The following is a 24,064-nucleotide window of genomic DNA, read 5'->3' as shown; positions in this document are numbered from 1 at the left end:
CGATAATCTCTGTTTTTCAACCGCTACAAAATAACTTAAGTAAGGTTTTATGAGGATAATAAAATGTTTTGAAACAAACATTTAAAATAGAGGCAAAACGGGATTTGAAACCTGCAGCTTTCCAGGTTAGATGAACGGACAGGTGGCAGTTCACTGCAATTACTGTCTACTGTGTGTCTTTATCCAGATAAAAAGAAACTATACTGGACACTGATGATAATTGTTTGTGCATTGTGCAGTTAGAAGAGCAGGCTAACTGATTTAGTCTCCATGTAGGCTGTCAGTCTCCACAGCTCATCTGACCAACCAGTTCATGCTGGACTCAGCTTTTATCATGCAGCAGGAGTATGAGCCATATTCTGGCTTCTTGCATCCTGTCTGAGAATTATGTGCTATCTGTGTGTAAAAAAAACATCTATCCATGTGTTCAGCAATGTCTTGCAAATTTTGTGTACAACCATTCTGAAAACAAAAGGACACTGGTGTCAGTGACAGAGGGGTGTGATGGATTACAGAGGCCCAAGGGGGAAGTCCTGGTCCATCAAAATGTAATGAAAACTAATATGAAAACAGCAGGCAGCAATGAATAACTCCATGATGACTTCTTGTGACATTGTGTTTTGTGAGAGGTCATTATTGTCTCATATGTGAGAAAAATGGGTTGATAACATTGCGATTGATGATGGCACATTAGTTGTTGTCTTCAGGAGTTATGGCAGTCTGTAAATATGTCTGACCGAAAATCGATCACAGGCAGACAATTTCACACCAAGTTTGTGATCAGTCTCACAGACGGGGAGCAACAGATGAAATTACACGTGTATACATGGCAACAGATAAATACCACAGAACCAGATCTCTGGAATTTGTGTAGACTGAAATATGGTGTAAAAATGCAGATATTTGGGTAAAGTTATTTAACAAAGACAACTTGTCCATATTTCTGTTCTTTCTACTGTTGCAAGGTCCAGTATAGTCTATAATGTTGCTGAGCTAAACTACCAGAGGGAAGAAAGTCAAATGGATTGTGATTATTGTCCTGGAACAGATTGAACAGGCTATGAGAGAAGAGTGTGAGCTGAATCCCATTTCAACTCACAAGCCCAGGTGGATTGCTTTTGCTGAGAAGAAGGTGAAATTTACAAAAGAAAAGAAAGGTTTGCAGCAGTAATGCGAGCTTTAATTTAACTGCTGTGAAAAGTGACTTGTTACCTTTCTCTGTAACAAAAAGAAAATATTTTACAGCTTGGGTACAGAATGTAAGTCTTTCTCTGTCTGTATCTTAATCTGAGATCTATGGTATTGTTTCTCATTTGAAGCATTGATGTTTTCTTTTAAGTCAGAAGCCAGGTACGTAGAGGGGGACAAAATTACCCTAAATAATGTACTGTAAAAATTATGATAACAATCTGCTTTGAAATAAAATTAAGTAAATTGAGGAGGTACCCACTTCTTGTCATTCAAAAGGAAACTTGCACTCCCCACAGACTAGCTTGGATTATCCTCTTTGCCTTGCTGTTCAGCTTTAAATTTTCAGCTTGCAAGAACTGTCAAGACATGTAATAACAAAATGAGTGTCTGTGCCAGGGCTTGCTTGTGGAGATTTTTTCTATCTATTCAATGCAAAGGTCAACAGTTGTGGACATTAACACTTTCTAATGGTGCCATGTATTTGTATTTTTAAGTGCATTTTTTATTTTTGCTTATGTCAACTCGACATCAGCTCTCTTCTAAAAGTCAACTTATAGGGCTTGACAGTTCTGACAGGACACCTCCAGACAAAAAAATAAAACTACTTTCAGCCAGGTGGTGAGGAGGCTCAAGTCCAACAGTTCCACTTGCAGCTCTGCCATGGCTGAGAGGGACCATATGTCTCTTCTCTCTGGAGTCTGTAAAAGCCCAGGACTGCCAAGCTGTTAGGCCTATCCCACATATGTGTCGTAATACTGTTAAGTACTAAGTCTTCCAGTGTGTTTAAAGCAGTGTGATAGTTCAGTTTGTGAATTGTCTGCTCACTTTCTGTTCAAAACAGAACAACAAAGAAATGACCACGGGAAGGTTTACAGGATGGTGGTATTCCCCGAAGACTTATACCTTCTTAACACAGGTAATTTAGTCTCTTTCTAAACCTTAATCAGTTAATCTCTGTGCTGTCATGCAGGGTTAAAACCTTGACAGCTCTTCAAAACCATATTTGTCAACCACCGATGCAATAGTTTGTTTCAATGAAATGAAATGAAAAATGAAATGAAATGAAAATACTTTATTAATCCCCAAAGGGAAATTCAATAATATAGAATTGAAATATTGACAAACGAAAACTCAATATCTTTTTGTTTCTGATAAATCATAATTTATTTAAAATAAATTGTGTTTGATAAAAAAAAAAAAAAAAATTATACAAGATATCCTAAGCAATCTTGTATAGACAACTGAAATCTAGTACAATGAAATACTGTAACTACAGAGAGAAATTTTGAATTGGTAGGCTATTATATCGCCTGTGGTTTGACTTTTCTTGTCAGAAACTAATTTTTAAATATAATTTTTTTTAAAAATAGTATCAGAAATACATCTGATATCAAATTAATCCTTGATAATTCATTCATTCATTCATTCATTCATTCATCATAACAACACCAGAAGCAAGCGTTAGTCTGCATACCGTTGCCTAGGAAATAGTTACACCAATCAGAGGTGACTTAGCAGGAGATTTTAAAATCGAAAACCAATCAGAGAGTCCGTTGTTTGAGGGCAAAGCTGTTTGAGACAGCAAAGCAAGCGCTTTCCAACTGACGTAGAACCGAAGGAAACTGGCTAGTGAGGTACATAAATCTGAAACAAGTAAGAAACTTAGATAAACATGTTGCCTGTGTCGGCATGTTTGCTTCAGCATGTGTAGTTTGTTCGCGTTTCTCCGATTCGCAGCAGGCATAAAAGCGTATTTCACTCTCCTAAGATTTCAGATTAGCTTTGACTTTTGTTGCTAACATTATCTGTTTGTCGCGAGGAGAAAACATATTTTTAAAAAATCTAGATAGATAAGTAGAGATGGTGTCTAGGTAATTAGACATCTTATCTTTAGTTCTTGGGCCACTCAAAACAAATTATTCCAGATAATTAGAGATGGTTTCTAGGTAATCAGACATCTTATCTTTAGTTCTTGGGCCACTCAAAACAAATTATTCCAGTTGCGCTAAAGGCTTTACGAAGTATTGCCATTTTGATTTGTTGGTTTTCACCAAACACTTTGTTTTAGGTGTCATTCATGGTTAATTTCTTTTATAAAGGAGCTTCAGGGGCGATGTATGTTGTAAAAAGTACTGTAGCTATAGTTTAGTTTGGTTTTGCTTAATTTGCGTCATTACGTCACGATTTTCACGCTGTTTGCGCGTGTGTAAAAATAAGTCTGTTTGAAAGGTAAATATAGTGACTGGGTTTGACACAAAATAAGACCTTAATTCATTTCTAAGCTAAGATTTAAATACATCAGGACCAAGTTAATTCTCTAAATGCCTTCCCTTCTGCCACATTGTGGCCTTAACATGCTGGCTCTTGCTGTTTTATTCCATTTCTAGCATCCCTTCTTCTCTGTTTTAGATGTCTTCAGATGAAGAAGAACCCACCAGTCCTGCTCTGCCCAAAGACTCAGACCCAGGCAGCTCTGTGTCCTCTGAGTTGCAGGTGATTAAAATAAACACGAGACTTTATGCACTTATAGTCACTCTTATGATTTTCTGACACAGATTTCACAGTGAAGTTAGACAGTTAGGTTATTTTTCTTCTCTACATTCAGTTAATAATCCAGACAGATAAAATGTGACAGCAACTGTTTGAATTTCATATTGTCTACATAATACAGTAAATTGTTAAGGAAGGCTAATTACTTTAAATACATTGTTTTAATTTTAAACCAATAAAGGAAATTCTCAATAGCTTTATCTTTAATGATCGATCTGTAAAACAAGTCTGTAAATTGTTTTGTGTGTATGCGTATATCAACAGGATGAGTATGAGGAGCTCCTCCGCTATGCTGTTGTTACTCCAAAGCTTGAGACACTTGTAGGTACTCATCAGAGGGGTCCAATTTCCCCAAGTAAAGATGGTGCAAAGCTGCAGCAACTACCAGGTATCCAAGGTTTCCTCTGTGCAGAGGACACACTGATAAAAGCACATTTTACAAAACTTTTCTGACAGGAACTAACATCAGGCCTTCCAGACATCACTTCCCCCATCAAATGATCAGTCATCAAAAGGGGTTTTCATCACAGCATGGGGAAAATGTAGGGTTTTTGGGGGGTTTTTTGCTTTAAAGGCAGTCTAAGAGATTGGATATAGTTTGTTACATTGTAATTCGCATCTTTTTCACTTGCCCACATCTAAAACAGTCCACTGGCTGCCCTCCCCAGTTACAACACTCATTGCAGGTTTAGTGCTTTAACTGTCATGGAGCAGTGCACAAGGATGTAGAAAGCAGACAGGCTGATTGGTAATGATCTCCTGGAACTCTGCCCACACTGCTCTTTAGAGGAAATCTCTCCCTCTGTCTCCTCCTTGCAGAATTTAATTAAGATATTGACACACAGTGCTTTCCTGGACTCGATGCCTCACTCATCTTATTCAGCACTCTCAACATCGTACTTTCTGTTCTTAACGTGTCTTCTGTTTTCTAAATTCTACTCTCACCCTTAAAACAATAATTGGATTTAAGAATTTCTTTTAGTGATACTTTCATCTATTTTCGTCCGTTCTAATTCATTTGCTATAGCTCATGTATCTTCTGTCAGGTCCTGCAACAGAGGCTAGGGATGGGAGACATTCCAGCAGGAGTATAAGATCATCACAGCCCTCTCCATTAATTGTTGAGCCATCCACACATTCAGGAGCCTCTCATGGTAAACTAAATTAAAGCATGAAAAAAATAAGATCTATGAGATGTATAATATGTTCATTTTTCTTTTCTATTCAATAAGCTTGCAAATACCCAGCTGATCTGATCACATTACTTTGTATTTTCATTGTTTTTACTGCCATCCAGCTGACAGAACAGCAGGGCGAGCATCTAGCAGGTCATCCGTGCTCTCAGATGCTCCCTCAGACAGATTACGGGTGCCGTCTGAGAGGTCCAAGTCAAACAGCCCAGACCTCCATGAGCTTTCTGTGACAGAGATGTTTGTTTCGGAGGAGAACATTAGCAAGATGGAGAACATTCTGGACACATGGAGCAACACCCTGAAGGTTATCCTGCTTCCCTGAGCTATTTTACTTTCTTTTCTTTTCTTTTCTTTTCTTTTCTTTTATTTATTTTATAGTCAGGATAGGATAAGAATGTCAATTTATAAACTGTTTAAATGATATCATCAAAAGTTGTTTCACTGAAATACGATCGATTCAAGTCGTCTCCTTTAAGAAGGTTGTAGTGAAGTGATTAAATCATATATAATAAATTATCACTAAAAAAAAGGTTGTTTTCACTGCAAATTTCACCAAAGGAAAGATAATTTTCATTTTTTTATGCTCAGTGCCAATCAATGGCTTTATCTCTTAAAATATATTGCATGTCATTAAACTGTTATTAAGCTTTACTGTAATAGTGGCCTTCGATATACATAACATTAATTGCAGTTGCTTACTATAACATTTAATTTTCGCTATAATGTTCCAGTCCTGACTGCAAGGACCAAGTAAAAGCTTATTAAGAGACCTCGTTTAAGTTTTAAAACTACATTTTAAAAAGGATAGTGGAAGCGGTGACCTTTTAATTGTATGCATGTCACTCAGTGGAGAGATTCTAGAGGAGGTGGGTGGTCCCATGTGGGTGTCCAGCCTGCCCTTTTCCGCTGATATTGTACAGCTCATTCATAGAGAACAGGCGACAACCTTTCACCTGCTAGGATGACTGGCCTGCCGTCATTTAGCAGAGCTGTGTCTCAACTGTGCTTGTCTGCTGAAAACTAAACTAAAAGAGCAAAGTATGATCAGAGGAAGGCAGTGAGAAGCATAGACTCTTTTGTTTTCTTTCTTAGAATAAGTTGCGTTTTCTTTGGCCTGTTTTGCCTGCATGAGTAACATCTAAGTTCCTAGTTAAATCTGAAGCTTTGACTAGAAACTTGTCTTTTGTAAGAGAAGGCTTTGTTAGACATATGCAAGTTTATATTTATTGGTAAAGAATTACTGTGTAAATGCAAGAGCATAAATCTGTTTTAAAGTGTTGAGAACTTCGTAAATGTCTCAAGAAACAAAAGCAACAGAGAACATATGCATGGTGCATTTATTTCACAACTTTTGTGCATTGTAATCTGGTTTCCAAATCTGCTCACATAAATAAAAAAATTTTTAAAAAAAGACTGAATATATGTATTCTTTAACCCATTTGCTAATATTGTGTCCCACACTGTTCTCAAATTAGTCAAATGTGCTGACTGAACTACAGAAGTGGAAGTTTGCCTTCAGAGAACAACACAAGTTGGAAATGATGAAGGAGAGGGAAAGGCATGCGGCCCAAATTGCTGGTCTGAAGTCAGAGCTAGATGGCCTTAAGGAGTTATTGCAGACCTATGAGACTTCAAACCAGAGAAAAGATGAGGTATGGGTACTAGTTAGTTTGGCATTGCATATTCTTTTATGGTTGGTAAGACATTGATTTAACCAGTTAACTTCCAGTAGGAAGCTGGCTTATATTTTTACATGAATCTGTAGACTGCTTCTGCTTTTATTTGATAAACTTATCTTTTGGTAAATAGCTCATATCTGAGTTTATAGTGTGAACAAGTAACATCATGAAGTACAGTATGTTTCTGATCTAATTATCCAGGCCACTATTTTATTTTTATATAAGTGACCAGATATTTTCGGACCTCTTTGTATGCTTACACTGTCTCTCATGATTATTTTCATTCAACATTTCAGTAAATATGATAAATGACTGTTCTGTTTTCTAGACTAAATGTGCAATGTGTCCTCCTCCTGCAGGTGATTGTGAACCTCAGCCAGGTGTTGGACAGACAAAAAGAAAACATTGAGAAGATGAGGGCTTTTACAAAGTGGAGACTCATGCACATTGAGACAAAAGAAGAGGTAAACTTGATGTTTTTTTCCACAAGTTTTTTTTTTCCTTTTTTTTTTGATGAAGCAGTTGATCCTTCATTAACTTATCTCTTTTTTGCTAAATAAAACCCTCCATATGCATCATTACATTCAGTTTAGTGGGATTTATGCTGTGTTCAAATTGCTGTTTAGACTCAGAAACTCTCAGACAACACTGTTCTGACTTTAGATAGAAGACAGAATAAATGTGGCTTTGTTTGCAAGTTTGATCCATGTAAAATGTTTTCCCATCAACCTTTGCTTGACACTGCTTGTGTAAATCAGCCACAATTTATAAGTTATGTTTTTCCTTCTTTCAAGAAGCTGTGTTGTATTTTACAAGTTGATTTAAAATTACAGGATTAGGTCTAAAGCTCTTTTTCATTGTTAAAAAAAAAAAAAACAGAAACACCTGCTAACATCTGGCTATTGAGTTGAAGAGGAAAGTGTTTAATGTGTATTTTTGCTCATATTAAATGACTGAAGTAGATGCAGAAGGTTAATGGCTCAACAAGCAATACATGTGGAACCAGATGACTTTTAGTTATATCTATACCCAGATTGTTAGTGAGTGGATTGCACATTTAGGTTTTAGCTTTTCTCCAACAGGCTCATGCTGTCCAGGTAGCGCGACAGCACTACAACTTGCAGCTGAAGAAGAAGGTGTGGTTAGGCTGGCACTCTTTAATCCAGAAACACTGGAAGGTCAAGGTGGAGCGAGCTTGCCGTTCAAGGGCTGAGGAGGTCTGCTCTCGCCTGTCTTCAGACTATGAAGCCAAGCTGACAGAGGTAAACACGTGGCTAGAAGGAAGTGTGTAGCTAAAGAGAAGCTGAATCAATTCTTGATCCTTTCCTTTACTTTTACTGTTTTAATTTTAGTTTGATTAGGGTTAAGAATGTTGTTAGTGTTACAGATACACCATGCATGTGGGGTGTTACATACAGACCAAAGACTGACAATAAGAAATGAAACTGTAGGTGTTGTTAGTGTTATCTAAACTGATCATTTCCGCTTGTCTCCACAGCACTGCAAAGCTTTAGAGAAAGCTGAGGCAGAGATTTGTAGACTGCAAGTGGAACGAGAGGAATATGAAGAATCTATGAAGAAAGCCTTCATGAGAGGCGTATGTGCGCTCAACATGGAGGCCCTCAGTATGTTTCACTCCACAGATGGACGACCAGAGCAACCTCCAGCTAATGAACACCATGGTCTGTAACAAAACGAACACGCCTGAAAACGCGCAAGAAAATTCATCTTCTTAAACTAAAACTGTCATATCAGGAGGTATTGATCACTAAAGCCCTAACTACATAGGAAGAGGCCTTTTCCCAACTTGTCATAATTTTATTGTCTGCTTGATTTAGTGTTTTATTGATTCAACGCAGCTTTCAAGATTGAAAAAGAGCAAATACAAAAACACAGTTTCGTCCAAGATTTGCAGCCTTGTGCTACTGAATTTTCTGTAGATCTATGACTAAAGGGAAGAGACAGGGTATTGTATGGTTCATTTAGTGTTTTGTTTAAGAGAGTGATGAATCAGTAGATGCATTTAGTGTTGACTCAAAAGTTCTAGTACAGCTTGACCACCTTCATGTGACACTGAAAGAAAGATCAGCTGATGAAGATCTCTGCTGAATTTTACAGTGCTTTGTACTTTAAAGATCAGGTTAAGGACTTGGAGTGCTTAGTAAATAATAACAAATCTGAAACCAGACAGCCATTTTGGTTTATTGAAATATTTGCAGGTTACAAAATATTTACCATGTAAACTGCCTTGTTAAAACTTATAAATGCCTGATTTTATCCCATTATTACTACACAACCCTAACAACACTTTCAAAGATTGATAATGTGGCTTATTAGTTTTTACACCAAATTTACATCATGTTATATTTATCAGCATGTCAGGATTTATCTTATTAGGCAATGCTTCCACTCTAATTTCTTAAATCTGCCATTTTTGTCAAACGCACGGCTGCTGAAGTTGGGTCTCGCTGTTTTCAGCTTGTTCTCGCCTGCTCTTCTGCTCATCCATCTGCTCGCAGGTTTAATGAGTTTTGCACCCTGAAATGCATATCATTATCATCCTGTCAAGCTGGGATACTGTCAGAAATTAATACTCTTATTTGTTTTGGGGGGTTTTTTTTGTTATGGTTGTCATCTTTCTCACTAATGAGCCATTTTTGTCAACAATAGTTGCCCAAAACATGCAACCTTTCTTTTTTTTTTTCTTTTTTTTAATTCCCCATATGGTTTGCTTTTTTCATTGAGCCAGTGGATCAGGCTGACACTTAGAGCTGACTTTCCTTTCAGTAATTTGCTGCAAAATGTATACTACATGAAATGTGATCATATTTCCTAAAAGCAAGAAGTGATTAAGATGTTTATGTTTATTAAGGGCCTTGCTGTTTCAAATTATTGATGGCCAGAAGTGAAAATGCAGAAGTACGTTAAAATATTTGATGGATTTTTACGTCAAACAAATCTGGATCTAAACTAGATAATGTCAGATTCAGATTAAATTTTTTCCTTATTTTCTTCAGATTCTTTGCCTTCTCAGAATAAGCCTGGGTCGTCTTCCCTGGCACAACTTCGTCCATATCCCAGCTTCTCCACAAGGTTCAGTCCAGTCCACTTCGACCACCCAGACCCTTCCCACAGTGAAGCAGATGAAATGGTGACTCTTTAATAATTTAATAAAATGGAATGTGCAAGATATGTCTACTTTTCACACCCATTTACTATTTTTCTTTTTCTAATTGAAATTTCTCCTTGACTCAACCATGTTATCCTTCATTTAAAAACAAAACCAATACCACTGGAAAGAAGCCATTAAAAAGTATCAGTAATATTGTATATGCAGTAAAGTATTCTGTGATTTTGTCTTATTTTTTTCTTCTAATATGTTGTACATTTTCTGAATCTTGGTTCTGCTTTCCTTCATTCTCTATACTTAGGTGGGTTCCAGAGGCCCCATGTATCAGGAAGAGGAACCCCCGTCCACTACAGTGGTGCACAGCTCACTTCCACTTGGAGGCATTGCAAGTTCCCACAAGCAGGTCAGTGCTGCACATCTTAAACTGGTATGAAGGGTTTAAGAAATTAATCATTTCAACTCCACAGTAAATAGATAAAATATGATATATCACAACAAACAAGTTGGTTACAGAGGCCACAACAAAGACTAGTCTTCAGTGGGTGGGTGATTGGGACACAACACTGGGGTTGTCAACACCATCTGAGTCCCCAGTCTGACTGTCAACCACACAGTGTGTCATTGCTCTGCTTTCTTTGATCCACTTTATTTTTTACATAAATTCAAGGAAAATTTACACAAAAACAAATAAGTTTTGAAGAAAGAAAAAGAAAAGTCCCTCATATAATCCGCTTTATACATTTACTATGTTGTTTCAGGTCAGTGGTCGTATTGTGACTGCAAGTCAGCAGAAGCCTTCAAAGACTGTAACGGCTCGCATCACTGCGCGCAGTAATGTTGAAAAAGCAGCACGGACCAATCTCCAGGTGATGGGAGTGGCTCCGCCCATGAGCTCTGTGATTGTTGAACGTCATCATCCTGTTACGCAGGTTTGTCGCTTTACTAAGTCTAAAAAATCTATAAACGATTATTATACTTATTTTACTGTTTTTTTCTGTCATGCTCTCAGCTCACCATCGGACAAGCCACAGCTGCCAAGTTTCCTCGATCCTCACAGCAGGGTCACACTTCCACTGCAGGCCGAGGGTCCTCCCGACCTCACACCGGCACATGCCACGTGCACTCCATCAAAGTAGTTGACTGACCATAAATCCACCATGTCTACACATAAAACTCGACTCATTCTATGCAGCATTTCATGGAACAGCTACCAAATATGAAGTGACTTTAATCTGGTTATGTACCTTGATGTCATTTGATGAGCTTCCACTCATGAGTAAAAAGCACAATAGGAATTTCTCAGGAAAGTTGTGTATGATTTTTTTTTTTTTAATTATCACTGACTTTTTTTTTTTTTTTAAATCATAAAAGGACATTTATTTCCTATGAAGATCATTTTAAATTATTCACAGTTGAAGATTTTTTTTTTTATTGGACAAAATCACATATTTGTGTATTAATCCATGATGTGGTAACTATCAACACCACAGCTTGTTTTACTAAGCCAAAGCCATATTTAATAATGTGATGCACAATTTTATTTTTGAAATAAATAATTTCATCACACATTTTTTTTAATAGAGCAGTGGTTATCAGTGTTGTAAAAAAAGTTCGTTTTCAGTCTAAAGATTGTATCAGTCTTCCTCATGAAATGCAACAGCTCTTCCTGCTGGTACTTACTGCCTCCATCCGAATCTTATCTGGAAGACAAGTGAACCATTTATGAAGAAAAACTTTTTTGCACAAACCTGATGAGCACAACTATGTTTTTATATGCCAGTGTATATTTGTGAGGAGAAAATGTTTAACGAAATGCACCTGCAGCTTTCCTATTTCCGATGAGGACGAGGCCCTGGTAAAGTTCTTTAACAGGATTCACCTGAGCCAGCTCCTCCCTATGGAGCCAGATCAGCAGCATCCTGTTCCCATGCTCCTTATAGCTGTGCTGACCTGTGGACAAACATGCAACACTGTGCAGTCGGAAAGGCAAAATTGTAAAAATGTTATAGAATCAGGACAATTTTTCTTTTCCTCTAATTAGTATGTCTCAAAATATAAATTTATTAAAAAAAATAATAATAATAATAAATAGTTTTCATTGCCAGAGTTCATGGATTTGTATTTGCCAGATGTTGATTTTAAGCAAATTATGTTTAAGATTTCTAGAGTTTCCAAATTCATAAAGCCTGTCCTGTGTGTCTGAGTGTGTGTTGTGGCACCTGTCCACTGCTCCTCAATGGCACACATTTGCTCCTTGGTAAAGCTCCAGTGCTCTGCCAGTCTTTTCCAATCTCCTGCGTTCAGGAGCTCATGTGCCAGGTGCCAGGCTATCGAACGGAGCTGCTTGGTCTCAAAGCGATGGTCAAGTTTAAACGTTAGCGGATACTCGCTATGAACGCTTTCACTGAGCTCAGGGTTGGCCTGAAAGGGCAATTCAATCATGTCAGAAGACGGATAAAGGCCACCAGACGAAGAATACACAGAGGCATAGGAAAAGATGACTGGCTGCATACATAATTAGCAATATTAAATCCAGAGTTTAAAAAAAGCACTAGGATGTGCATGTTGTTAATTTAATTTAACCCAAATTGGCTGTCAGATGTTTCTGGCTGTTGAGTGATTTATTTATTTAACAATGGATGACTTAATGTAATTACAAGGGATTCAGTTGATTGAGAATGTGATAGGGTAATAAATCATTTGTGATTAATTATTTCAAAGCATTAAAAAAAAGAAAAGATTGCAGTCCATTTGAAATGTATAAAATGATAAGGATCATTTGACTGTCACCTTTCTCCAGGCGTTGTATCTTTCTGCTTTGATGATCATGTCCACAATAATTGCCTCGTCTGCTCTGGCAGCAACACCAAGAGCCGTCTTACCCTGCTGATCCAGCATGGACAATTCAAATAAGTAAATTTCAATAGTTTGATATCTCATATTGGATAAGATTTTTTTTTTTTTTTTTTTTTTTTAAGCTTTCAGCATGTCGTGTTAGCGGTATTGCATAGATTGATGGAATACAGTTTGTTTTTTTGTTTTGGTTTTTTTTTTGCTTTTTGACTTCCAACAATTTAATTTATGTGGAAACTACTGTGCTAGAAACAAAGTTAATCCTTACTCTGTCCTGAAGTGTTAGATCCACACCCGCTTTAATAAGCATTTCCACAATTTCAGTCCTGGCGAGCTCTGCAGCTAGATGCATTGCAGTCTGGGACCTCTAAAGATGCAGATTATGGTAGGTCAATGTTGTTTATGTACATGCTTGCGGATACCTTATTTAACTGTGTTGTGACATTTATCGTACCTTATCTGCAAGATTTATGTTGCAGCCTGCTGCCAGAAGAGAATGAATTACAGGAATGTGGCTGTTCTGTACTGCCAGGTGGAGAGGTGTCTGTAGGTGCTGAGGGAAAACATGAGCCAAAATGTTGACCAGTTAAAACAAGGAAACAAAATTATGTAAAAACTATATGAGGTGATATATTGGCAGCAAAGCTAATTTATGTGATTGATCCATGTGAAAGAAAGTCTTTAAAGTGAGTCCCTTTCTTGTGTTTGCTCACCTGGTTTTGAAAATCTGGATTGGCATTGTAGTTTAAGAGAAGCTTAACAACAGAAGCATGTCCTTTCTCTGAGGCTGGGTGGAGAGCACTGCATTTGGTCTACAAAGAGCCAGAGGTCAGCTGTACAATTTAAATATTAATGTAATAATGCTGATCTGAGGATGAACCTTATATGAATATAACAGAACAGTTTAATTCATAACAGGGCAGAACAGCAAAGATTTAATGTCTGGAATTTGCATTTTCCTTGATAGTACCGTTGTGAGGATGTTCGGGTCACAGTGAGCCTCCAGCAGGGCCAGGACACATTCTTCATGAGCATTTTCTGCAGCCAGGTATAGAGCTGTCTCACCATCCTACAACATAGGATTTTATCAGTGAATTCTATGCTGGCTCACTAAACAGGACCAGAATATTCTGCTCAAGTGGACCACTTTCTGAAACAACTTATTACACTGAAAGGAATTAAACCTTTAACAAAAGAAAACTCATAAATAACTAAAATGTAAATGGTTATCAACAAATTACCTGACACTGGTAATCTATTTATCTGGGATAGTTCTATAAATTGTTGAACAACGTGATCTGATTTTGTCATTGTAAAACAGATCCATCATTATGTTACAGGCAGAAAAACTTCAGTTTTCCTCAATTCAAGCCACGACAAAGGGTATGATGTAGCAACCACAACATGTTTGAAGCATCTTAATCAATCTCAAAAAGAAGCACCATCCAGCAGTACATTAGCCACTGAACACACAGTCACAAACCAAACCCTGATAGAGACGATGTTTCAACTGATTGTCTACCGTATTGACTTCATCTCGAGTATCAAAGCTCTGCAGCAGCAGTTGGATGGTGTCCAAGTGGCCGTTCCTGGCAGCTAAGTGCAGGGGCGTGTCCCCTTTCTGGCAGAAGGAAGGGAGGGAAACGACTCACATCAAAGAGGGTTTGACTTTGAGCTTTCTTGCAGATGTGACACAAAAAATGTAAACTCGAGCACATGTGAAAGTAAATAGCCTTATATGTGCTGTAAAATATGATGGAAAAGCAACACACACCATATCAGGCTTCATAGTGGCCATGTTGTAGGGCTCCATCAGTATTTGTAACATCTGAACACACCCATGCTCTGCAGCCAGAGCAAATGGCAGGCGTCCTGACTGAAATGTTAGAAGTGCGTCACAGACATCCACTGAAACACATTTTAGTCTGAAGTGATTATTACAGTTGATTTATGAAAAAAAAAGTGCAAAACAAATACCTTGTCATCCTTGTCCAGTTCTTTCATCTGAAGGTTATCAATGATAAACTCTACAATGTCCGTGTGATTGTTGATGGCAGCGCAGTGCATAATGTTCAGTCCTTCCTGAGTTAAGAAAGCCAGTTTTAAATAAGGATTCATCAGATAAAACATGTCAACTGTTCCATTGTGTTAAAAGGATGAGCTCACACATGTTAAAAATAATATCAAGGATTTTTCTTTTTTATTAAAAAATCTGGTCCATTTCTTTGTTTGTGTCTCAGAGAAATCTAATCATCTACTTTACCTCATTCTCAACCTTTTGTTCGGCCCCAGCCTGCACTAATAATTTCAGGATCTCCAAACTGCCAAACCAAGCAGCTAGATGAATGGGTGTCACGCCATACTGTCAGAAACAGAGCCCAAAGTGGAGGCATGTTCAAAATATTACTAAATCCATTTATGGCTAAAACATTTTCAATCCTCTCACTTTGTCCTTTTGATCCACCTTGACCCTCCGCTGTAGAAGTAGCTGAACAGCTTCCTGGTTCTTGCCAGCGACTGCATAGTGAAGTGCAGTCCTGTTTTGCTGAGGCAAAGAATATAAACAGTATATTAGGCATTTAATGAGCTTCTCCAAAACCCTAGAGCTGTTCAGCCTTTTTTTTTTTTAAAATCTGTGTGACAATAAATAATGCAGAGTTGTACAACATCAGTAGTTTGTCTGGTTAAACTCACCACATTCTTTGCATTTATATTCACACCTTTTCCAAGATTCCTCATGGTCTCCACATCATTCCTCTTTGCTGCCTCCATAAACTGCTTCTCTGCTTCAAGTACTGCTCATCACAACATATTTTACACATTACTGTTTATTTTTCCATCTTATCTTACATACATCCCCAGGGACTAAGAGTACTGTCCATCTACATACTTCTACTAAAACATGAACCAAAGGATAAAGCAACTGTGCATGCAGTATGAGCATGAAGGCACTCCTACAAATACAACGCTAATAATTAACACAGTAAACTTAGCTCTAAATGGCTTTTTCAATCATTTTTCTGTTCTAAAATTAAAACCTAAGCCTACATTTCCCCCTTTTTTTCATTGTATTATCATTATACAAATACTTACACATTTCTTTGCTGTCAAAACTGTTGTCTGCTTCTTTGTCTGAGTGTTTGTTGAACATGAAGTCAGCAAACCCCCCTGCAGTCTCGTGTTGGATCCACTTTCGAGGATCCATATTCTCCTTCAAAGGATGCTCCTTGATCATGGTCCTGAAAGCCAAAACTCTTCTCTCCATTGCAAACTTTATTAGAATGAAGAAACCCTTTTCTACTCGGTCTCACTGTCCCACTCCTTAGAATGCCTTCATATAGAAGTGAACACATATTTTCTTAATGCTGTGGGGCCAATTCCTGTTTACTTTACCAGCTAACGCCCTTAAAAGTCCGCTGATAGTACCAGAGCATATTTAACATGACATGCCTCACCTGTGTACATGACTAGTAGGTGGTATAACTATGGCTTAACTTATTTATCATCCATTGAATTACACGAGAATCTAATGCAAACTAACTTTTGGTCACTCAAGACTTATAATTATTACAAAACTCTGGTATAACCTGAAGTTTATGAGGGTTATTTTAGTCACAGTACACATTTTCAGAAATGGTCATCATTCAGCTGTGGTTACGGTGTGACAATGCAGCCCCCACTTTTTTCTCCTTTATATTTTACATGTGAGTAAATGCTCAAAACAGAAAACTTCCATTTGGCCAATTAAGTTAAAGCAAAATGACAGATAATCATCTTTTCATTCAAAGGTACAGCATACATAAAGACTCGATTCATTGCACATGTGGGTCAACCGGAGCCTACATGTAAGAAAAATATGTTCTAAACACACTACATACATTATTTCTGAATGTGTTGAAAGTCTCACCACTCACTCTTATACCATCTACATTCTTGGTGCCAGCAGATGATGTATAGTTCTTATTTTTTAACTGATTGTGAGGAATCTAGCTTGAAAAAATTAAATGTTTTTTTTTTTTTTTTAAATTATTTCTACTTATGTAAAATAAAAATGATTAGTTTCACCCATCTTAAATATTTGATGTCTATAAATTTCACACTTCATAAGACAAATGGTCATTTTATTGAAAACTGTTCTTTATCAGAAAATATTAACCAATTTACATTATATCTCATTATTGAGGTAATTTAACATCCATCAAAAGGTGATATAGAAATTATGATGCTGCACCATTAAACCCAGTAATTCTGCTGGTCCAACCTGGAAACACCAGATGAGGAGTGCTCACCACAAAAAGGGTTAAACCAGTCAGATCTAAACTTAACGCTGAGGAAGAGAGGATAGCACTGATTGTAAAAATGTCATAACAACTGAGAATTCAGGCAAAGTAATTTATTCATTCATTGCAACAATACATATTACAAACTTTCTCTTACCTTCATTATCAGAGATAAACTGTGTCAGCAGCATAAGTTAAATAAATATGATTCTAAAGTGCTGAAATACAAGAATAAAATAACTTAAGGGCAACAAAATTAAAACTCACAGCACAGTAATGGATACTAAATATTCTTATACACCATTACGCGTTCATTAAAATGATAACTTTACAGCAGAAAGGAAGAAATTAGCACTACCAGACACCTGCCCTTTGAAAAGTCTTTGTTATTTTGCTATAATAGCAACAAACTTCTTGATCCTGTGTTTAATTCTGTGCATGGCTTATAAAAAAAGCATGTGATTAGCTTTTTGTTTCTTCAGGACATGGAACAGGCTTTGTGTGCAATAATTGCAAGGCATAAATATAACCTGTCCAGTGCAATCATATAATTTGAGAAGTTCTATCCCAGTTTGGCCAACTTAAAGGCTTGCTCGCTGTCCAGATCGACATGATGCTGTCACCTGAAAAACTTGTCTATGGTGTTGCAGAAACCATGGCTTTTAGCTTTCTTTGAAGGTGGAGAAGAAGGCGAGTCACGTCTAGGTCAAGAAAAACAAAACAAACAAAACAGATTTTATTAATATAAAAGTTGTTGCAGGTTTGACACATCAACATGTGAAGCCATAGTCAAGCTGTCTCACCTTTTGCTTTTACCTTTACCTGCTTGCTGCGGCGGGAAAAGTCCTCTTTCTAGAACCAGAAACAGACACCAAATGACATGGATGGAAGAAGCAGAACTTCCTTATCTCTCCTCAGACATAAGACATCTTTTAAGAAGGAGCAGTGTTGCAGCATCTCCTCAGGAACATAAAGACAGCAATTCCAGGAGCAGGCTTGTTTAAGAGGAACCCAGGCTTCAGTTCATTGTAGGAAATGAATAAGTGAGAAAGTGATTTAGCCATTTCCAAGACTGGGGCAAGAGGGGTCCCATGGGGTGAAATGAGATGTCGTTTCTCTGCCTGAATCAATACAAACTTCTCACACAATGTCACTCAGTAAATAACAGGGTAATAGGTCATTGACAAACCTCCAAATAGACATTCCTTCTATTAGCTCCAGAGAAGTCACACACCCGCAGTTTAAGGATATTTTTAACCAGATAAAGTCTGTTCACAGCTGAGGATTGATAGATTCTTAAACTTGAGATTCATACAGAAATAAATTACATACATGTAGCCCCACCAAGTACAAAGATAATGATATGTGATTATATAACTATCTTCTAAGGATCAAACAGCAGGATTGAGCAGATAAAGAGGCATCAGGTGATGGCAGACCAGACGCTGCTGGATGAGGAATAAATACTGGACTCATCGTAGAGACGCTGCTCCAGAACTGCTGAATTAGTGAAAAAGCTATGTTTGTATTGTCTTAGGAGCTCATCATTAATGCCTGTAACTAATAAAAAGGTCCTCACAATCAGGCTGCTGCTGAGCGAGTTGAAAAACATTTAATACACTCACTTACCTTCAGTCTTGCTATTTTTAACTGCAGGTGGATTTATTGTAAATGTCGTCTGTCCCTTGAGCTCATGTAGGACCTCTTGGTTCAGGCAGAGGTCAACGTGGTGGTTAAAGACTGTGAGGTCATCGGTGTCTTGGGTCAGGTGACATACTGGGCAGACGAAGACGGGACTTTTACTGTGACATGACTGAGGTTGCTGCAAGGTCACATGTTTGTTGTCACCTTTAATCAGTGAAACCTTTTGAACCGAATTGTTCTTCAAGCTGCATTGGCCTTTCCGAACATAAACACCGCCAAACTCAAGCTCTTCGCCATTAGTTAGCTGCTCCTCTTCAACCTCCTCCTCTCCCTGTCTTTGCCCACCTTCACATTCATGACGTTCCTCCTCTGGATCCAAATCTGACTCCTCGTCTGAAAATGTGCTCTCCTTTGGCTTGCTGGCCGCGTCGTTAAGACAGACGTCTATATGAGTGTTGAAGACATTTAAATCGTTTGTGTCCACCTGATTGAAACACACAGGACATGTGAGGCTTTGTGGTCTCGCGTGTGACATAGAAGCCAGGTTCTGGTCAGAAGTAGAGAGTTCTGGCACAGAATAGTTATTCTTGTTTGCTTTTGTTGATGACTCTACACTCTCTTCAGAGGAAGTGCTTACAGAAGCAGTCACACACATGTTTTTCTCATATCCATCCTGTTGGGTGCTTACATCTGCTACCAGGAGCTGCAGTCTTTTTGCATGAGCTCTTTGGAAGAATGACTGCTGGGGTTTCTCATCAGCCTGACGTCCTCCAGAGTCCCCCTGCTCACTCTGCCAGTGAGCTTCCTCTTTTTTCGGGCCATTCTTTACTGGTGACGGTTGCAGAAGCACTGAGGGGTGATCAGAGAGACGCTCCTTTTCAGGTTTTTGATGCTTTACTTTGGAGGAGTCACTACAGTTGGTTCTTCCTGGCTGAAGAAAGCCAATGATGCTCTTCTGCATGGGCGTTTTATCATCCGAACTGGAAAAGGCAGATACTCGAACACCTACCAGCCCAAACACAAATAAGTCAAAGAAATCCCCAAAGAAAGCAAATGCAAAGTGTGCCATTATTCCTACATGCAGCGTGTCACAGATCATTTAACTTTATTCCAAGCCAGTTCTATTAATTGATATGTTAGTTGTATTACTAAATCTAATTACCCATGAGCCTCAGTCTGAGTGGCTGGGGGCTTTCATTTTCTATTTCCATTTTTAGCAGATCCTTAGCAACGGCGAAGATCTCCTCCTTTGTAGCAACAGCGTAAGGGAGCGTCTGCGCCCTGGTTTTCACCTCAAAGTTCACGTTCTTTAGCTTCAATGTGACAGTTTTACCCTGCAAAGAAATGAACAAAACACATTAAACACTTAAAGCCATTTCCGTCTTCTTTACGACAACTTCCTATTACAGCAGAATCAATAGGTGTGTTTGGAAGACCTGTAAATAGAAGAGAGATGAAAATCTGTGTAATCTCTCACATCACTGACTGATCTGTCAGAATGCTTTTTATGAGTTTTCATAGTAATGTGATCATCTCCCAAGGGGGAACATCAGAGGTTGATAGTAGCCCCTGCTGTCTTTTTAATGGCTCTCCATTTTGTCTTGCTATCAAGGGACCGAGGAAGGAGGGTGATGATCGTGCCAAGCCATCCAGTCCTTCCTCTATCGATTCAAAAAGGAACAGACAGGTTAAGGTAATTGTATGAGACTCAGTCTGAAGTCAGGGTGATACTCGGAAGGTCAGGACTGTATTTTTATCTCTCTCCTTACCAAAATAACAACTTGTTCTTTATCTGTGACATGAAATGTTCATTTCTATTTGCTTCTCTTTGTGTATTCTGAAACTATCAGATTTTGTTGAGGCGAGATTTGTTCAAGAAATATCACAACAATTACGTACACAAAATAGAAAGTTGGTTCATAACTTAAAAACCCTTTTGCTCAATCTTGTTATTCAAATGATATGCACAGAGTTAAAAATAAATAAAACCTCTTGTACCTTCAGACCCTCTTTCTTCATGTCCTCTGCCAGGTCTTCACATAGCTCACTGCATAAAGAAAGCTGCTCCTCTGTTTTACTGAGCTCTTTAAATGTCCTGCCAATATTTCGCATCCAAAGAAAAAAACAGAAGAAAAGATCAGATACACATTATAATGGGCAGTAAAAAGAATTTTTACTAAAATCAATCATTTTAAGGGTTAATAACGGTCTCTGTCACAACAAACCTCTCTGTGCTCATGCTTTTTCTTTCTTCATGCCTATTTGAAAGCAAAGAGACGAAATTATTCCTTCTCTTCATACAATTTTGTGTTTTTCTTTTTCTTTAAATAATAAGTGCATACAATACCTTGGTATATGTGTCGAGCCCAGACCCAAAGAAACTTCTATGAAATGATGGCACGATGTCTCCGAGAACAACAGCAACAACAGTGCCATCTGCTGGCCAAGATGGGAGCAGGTGGTGATACCCAGAGCATTCAGCATCTTCTCACTCACCTTCCCTATGCCACAAATCTGATGGAAGATGTATAATTTTTCCATATATTGATACATATTTTTCTCAATTTCTGTGACACATTATAGTAATTGTACAGCAGATCTACAAGCCTCTAATGAAACAGAAAGTGTTTGTCTCGGCTCTTTCGAGCATCATCATTGACTCATTCATTTACTGAAACAAATTTACAAGGAGTTAATCAAATAATATAACTAAAGGCAATTCTTTTTCTATACATTACATGTGAATTGCTATTTCTATAACAGTACTGCAAAACTAGAGGATTACTGAAGGATATGGAAACACAAAAATTGCTGTGTGCTAGATGAACAGAACTATATATAACAACTTTTCTTTCATTTTTCCAAGCCTGATTGCAGGCTTATCCATTTCAAATATCTCAGTGAAATACAATTATTATTTACTGTTAAGCCTTTGGTGGTGTGTAGTAGTCCAAACAGCTACAACTTAAAACAATAACTAACTTTTTAACAGCCAATTACTCCAAGTAATGAAGAACTCTAGCTATATCTTAATTTAATGTATAATTTAATCTCAATATGTTCTGTAAATCAAATGAAAGAAAGCTGCGTGGCTCCAAAATAAAAAGCCAAGAGTTGCCATGATGAAATCAGCTGGCAGTCTCACTGTACAAGAACTTTAACTCCATTGCCATAAGTTACACTGTCAATTTCCAGATGAAGATGGACAGCCATGGAAAAACAAAAAAACTGACAACACCAAGGCTTCATTTTGCCATCAAGCATGGAATTAGCTTTAGCTAGAGAGGAAGCTTCTGGCCCAGATATGCAGCCTTGAGTTTTTTGCAATTTGAATGAAGCAACACACAATTTAACTGTTTTTTTCACATATGCAAATAAAACACTTACACTACTACTACTACGACTGTGTTATGTTTTTGTTCGGGTGATTTGTACTGTACTTTGCGAACTGGAAGATTCTGGATGAACTCCATGACTGCCTTTCTGGTGGGGGGGAGTCTATACTGTCCGTTGGGCTTGTTCTTGTCACTGCACACCTTGGCAAGCATCATGTTTGGAGCAATTCCTAGTGATAAGTGTGATAGTATGAAACATTTATAAATGAAAGAGCTGGTAAAACCTGTATGATGGTGGAATGTATTTAAAAGAGCAAATGTGTTTCTTCCCCCTCACCTGCACTGGCAGTCAGCGTCGTCTTTTGCTCAATGCGGAAGCGCATCTCTCTCACAGCCTCCTCAACAGATGTCCCAAAAACCTCACAAGCGCCACCAGCACCATCAGAGCCCAGCAAGCAGGGAGAGGAGCTTGGACTATCCTCAAACAGGACAGGAGAGAGGTCTGATTCTTCCTTTTTAAGGGGCTCAATCAACTTTGTACCTGTAGAGAAAAATATTTCACGTAAAGATTAAATCATCAAGTCATCAAAACACATCATTCACTTAATAAATCATTTCTAATCATATATATCATGCCTGCAGCGATGCTTGAGATGCGGTAGCGGTGTGTACGTGCGGACTCTGGCAAACTCTGCCTCTGCTCCAGGTGGTCAGTAAAATCCAGATAGGCTTCATCCAGGCTCACTGGTTGGAAGTGAGGGTCATAGTCTGCGAAGATCTCCCGGATCTTTCGGAAAGATGAAATTCATGACTGTTAACGGCTGCAAAGCGGCTATTTGACATTGTTTGCTCCTTGTTGTTTTTTTGGGCATACCTCATCACTGACAGCTCTGTATTTATCAAAGTTAGTTGGAACAATGACCAAGTTAGGACAAAGTTTCTTTGCGATGAAGCCTGGCATGGCAGCTCTAACTCCATATTTCCTGGCATGGTAGTTAGATGTTGACTGAAAATAGGGGAAAAACATGATAGCATTTGCTTTGTCTGTTACACCCACAATTTGCAGCTGCATGAGTTATCTAGGAAAAAATCTGTCAAAAGCCTGTCCTTTTTTCAAGATATTTCAACCCACCAGCATACTCATGGATCCCACAGCCATGGGCTTGTCCTTCAGCTCAGGACAGTCTCTCATCTCCACAGCAGCATAGAAAGCGTCCATGTCCACATGCACAATCATACGGCTTAGATCACGACTTTTCTCCAGGGCCAAGGCCATCTTCTTCACCTACAAAAAGATTATTAAAATATCATCATTTGAAATCTCCTCATGTTTCATTTGTGGAAGCTCTAAACAGTAAATAGTGGCAACAGACTCCAGCAAGATCATAATATATCTAACCTGAACCTGTGCTTTATTTAACTGCTGTTCTGTGATTTGTGCCTTTTGGAGCATCATCTTTTCAATACGCTGGTTCGCCTGCTGCTCTCTCTTCAGCTCATTCTCGTAAAACCTGGATCCCTTTGTAGGAAACACAAGAACAAAATTCAGCTTGTATTAACTTCTAAAAAAAAACAGCCTTAGTGAAATCATACAATAGCATTTATAGCATGTCTTCTTTTATCAGGACATGAAAGATCTAGTCAAAGAGCTGTGATACAAAAGTGAAAGTGATCCTCGCAGTTCCTGAAGTCCACAGCAGATTATACATTTAGTTCATTTTCTCCCTTTTTAAATAGGAGTCACTGATGTCATCTTTATGGATGCAGGATTGGTGTATTTGTCAGGACTAACCTTTGATGCTTCCATGATGATCTTGTTGATCTTGTCCCTGTCAAGACCCTCCATACCAGCCTTGTTATCGTTGAGTGCCATCCTGGTGAGGAAGCCCTCTTCTTTGGTGGATGCAGTCTTATTCTCCATCCTGGATAGTATACCGCTGATATAACGTGTTGATAGTCTGCTTAAAACACACTCGATTCAATTATCTGACTAGCTGATACAACTCTATGACATCGTAGTTCTATTGTAGATATCTGCCCAATTTTGGATATGAGTTAGATAACCGTAAATAAGTAAATAAAAAAAACAAATACTATGCCTCAGTTACTAATTGTTGTGAAGAATAGCAACGAATATGTTGTTTCAAAACACTTGTCTGTCTGACGTTCATGTCCTGACATGATTCAAAAATACGGGACGAGAGCAGTT

At 38.1% G+C, this 24,064-nt stretch overlaps 3 protein-coding genes across 3 annotated transcripts; 1 reads left to right on the top strand and 2 right to left on the bottom strand.

Annotated features, from left to right (window-relative positions):
- Window positions 1-2,770: 2,770 nt before the first annotated feature.
- Window positions 2,771-10,948, top strand: poc5 (POC5 centriolar protein homolog (Chlamydomonas)). Its single transcript, XM_079252170.1, has 13 exons — window positions 2,771-2,825; window positions 3,601-3,684; window positions 4,006-4,129; window positions 4,788-4,895; window positions 5,039-5,238; window positions 6,410-6,586; window positions 6,973-7,077; window positions 7,696-7,875; window positions 8,112-8,295; window positions 9,631-9,764; window positions 10,045-10,146; window positions 10,502-10,672; window positions 10,753-10,948. Exons 2-13 carry the CDS (start codon window positions 3,601-3,603, stop codon window positions 10,885-10,887), a joined length of 1,704 nt encoding a protein of 567 aa, XP_079108296.1. The 5' UTR covers window positions 2,771-2,825; the 3' UTR covers window positions 10,888-10,948.
- A 439-nt stretch (window positions 10,949-11,387) lies between these two features.
- On the bottom strand, window positions 11,388-15,861 carry ankdd1b (ankyrin repeat and death domain containing 1B; the record flags this gene model as incomplete). Its single annotated transcript, XM_079252171.1, has 15 exons — window positions 11,388-11,443; window positions 11,562-11,693; window positions 11,963-12,164; window positions 12,534-12,629; window positions 12,865-12,963; window positions 13,051-13,149; window positions 13,310-13,408; window positions 13,567-13,665; window positions 14,119-14,217; window positions 14,371-14,472; window positions 14,574-14,678; window positions 14,860-14,958; window positions 15,043-15,141; window positions 15,291-15,391; window positions 15,690-15,861. The coding sequence occupies 15 exons, from the start codon at window positions 15,859-15,861 to the stop codon at window positions 11,388-11,390; spliced, it is 1,659 nt and encodes a 552-aa protein (XP_079108297.1).
- A 1,601-nt stretch (window positions 15,862-17,462) lies between these two features.
- Window positions 17,463-23,776, bottom strand: polk (polymerase (DNA directed) kappa; the record flags this gene model as incomplete). Its single annotated transcript, XM_079251674.1, has 14 exons — window positions 17,463-17,577; window positions 17,680-17,728; window positions 18,506-19,525; window positions 19,683-19,854; window positions 20,519-20,615; window positions 20,746-20,778; window positions 20,868-21,034; window positions 21,961-22,085; window positions 22,193-22,396; window positions 22,492-22,642; window positions 22,730-22,861; window positions 22,988-23,140; window positions 23,255-23,374; window positions 23,648-23,776. The coding sequence occupies 14 exons, from the start codon at window positions 23,774-23,776 to the stop codon at window positions 17,496-17,498; spliced, it is 2,634 nt and encodes an 877-aa protein (XP_079107800.1). The 3' UTR covers window positions 17,463-17,495.
- Between the last annotated feature and the right edge of the window lie 288 nt (window positions 23,777-24,064).

Source organism: Telmatherina bonti (genome assembly GCF_933228915.1).
Source record: "Telmatherina bonti genome assembly, chromosome: 13".
Lineage (NCBI taxonomy): Eukaryota > Metazoa > Chordata > Actinopteri > Atheriniformes > Telmatherinidae > Telmatherina > Telmatherina bonti.
The sequence above is the reverse complement of the archived record's forward strand: the minus strand, read 5'-3'. Positions and strand labels throughout refer to the sequence as shown.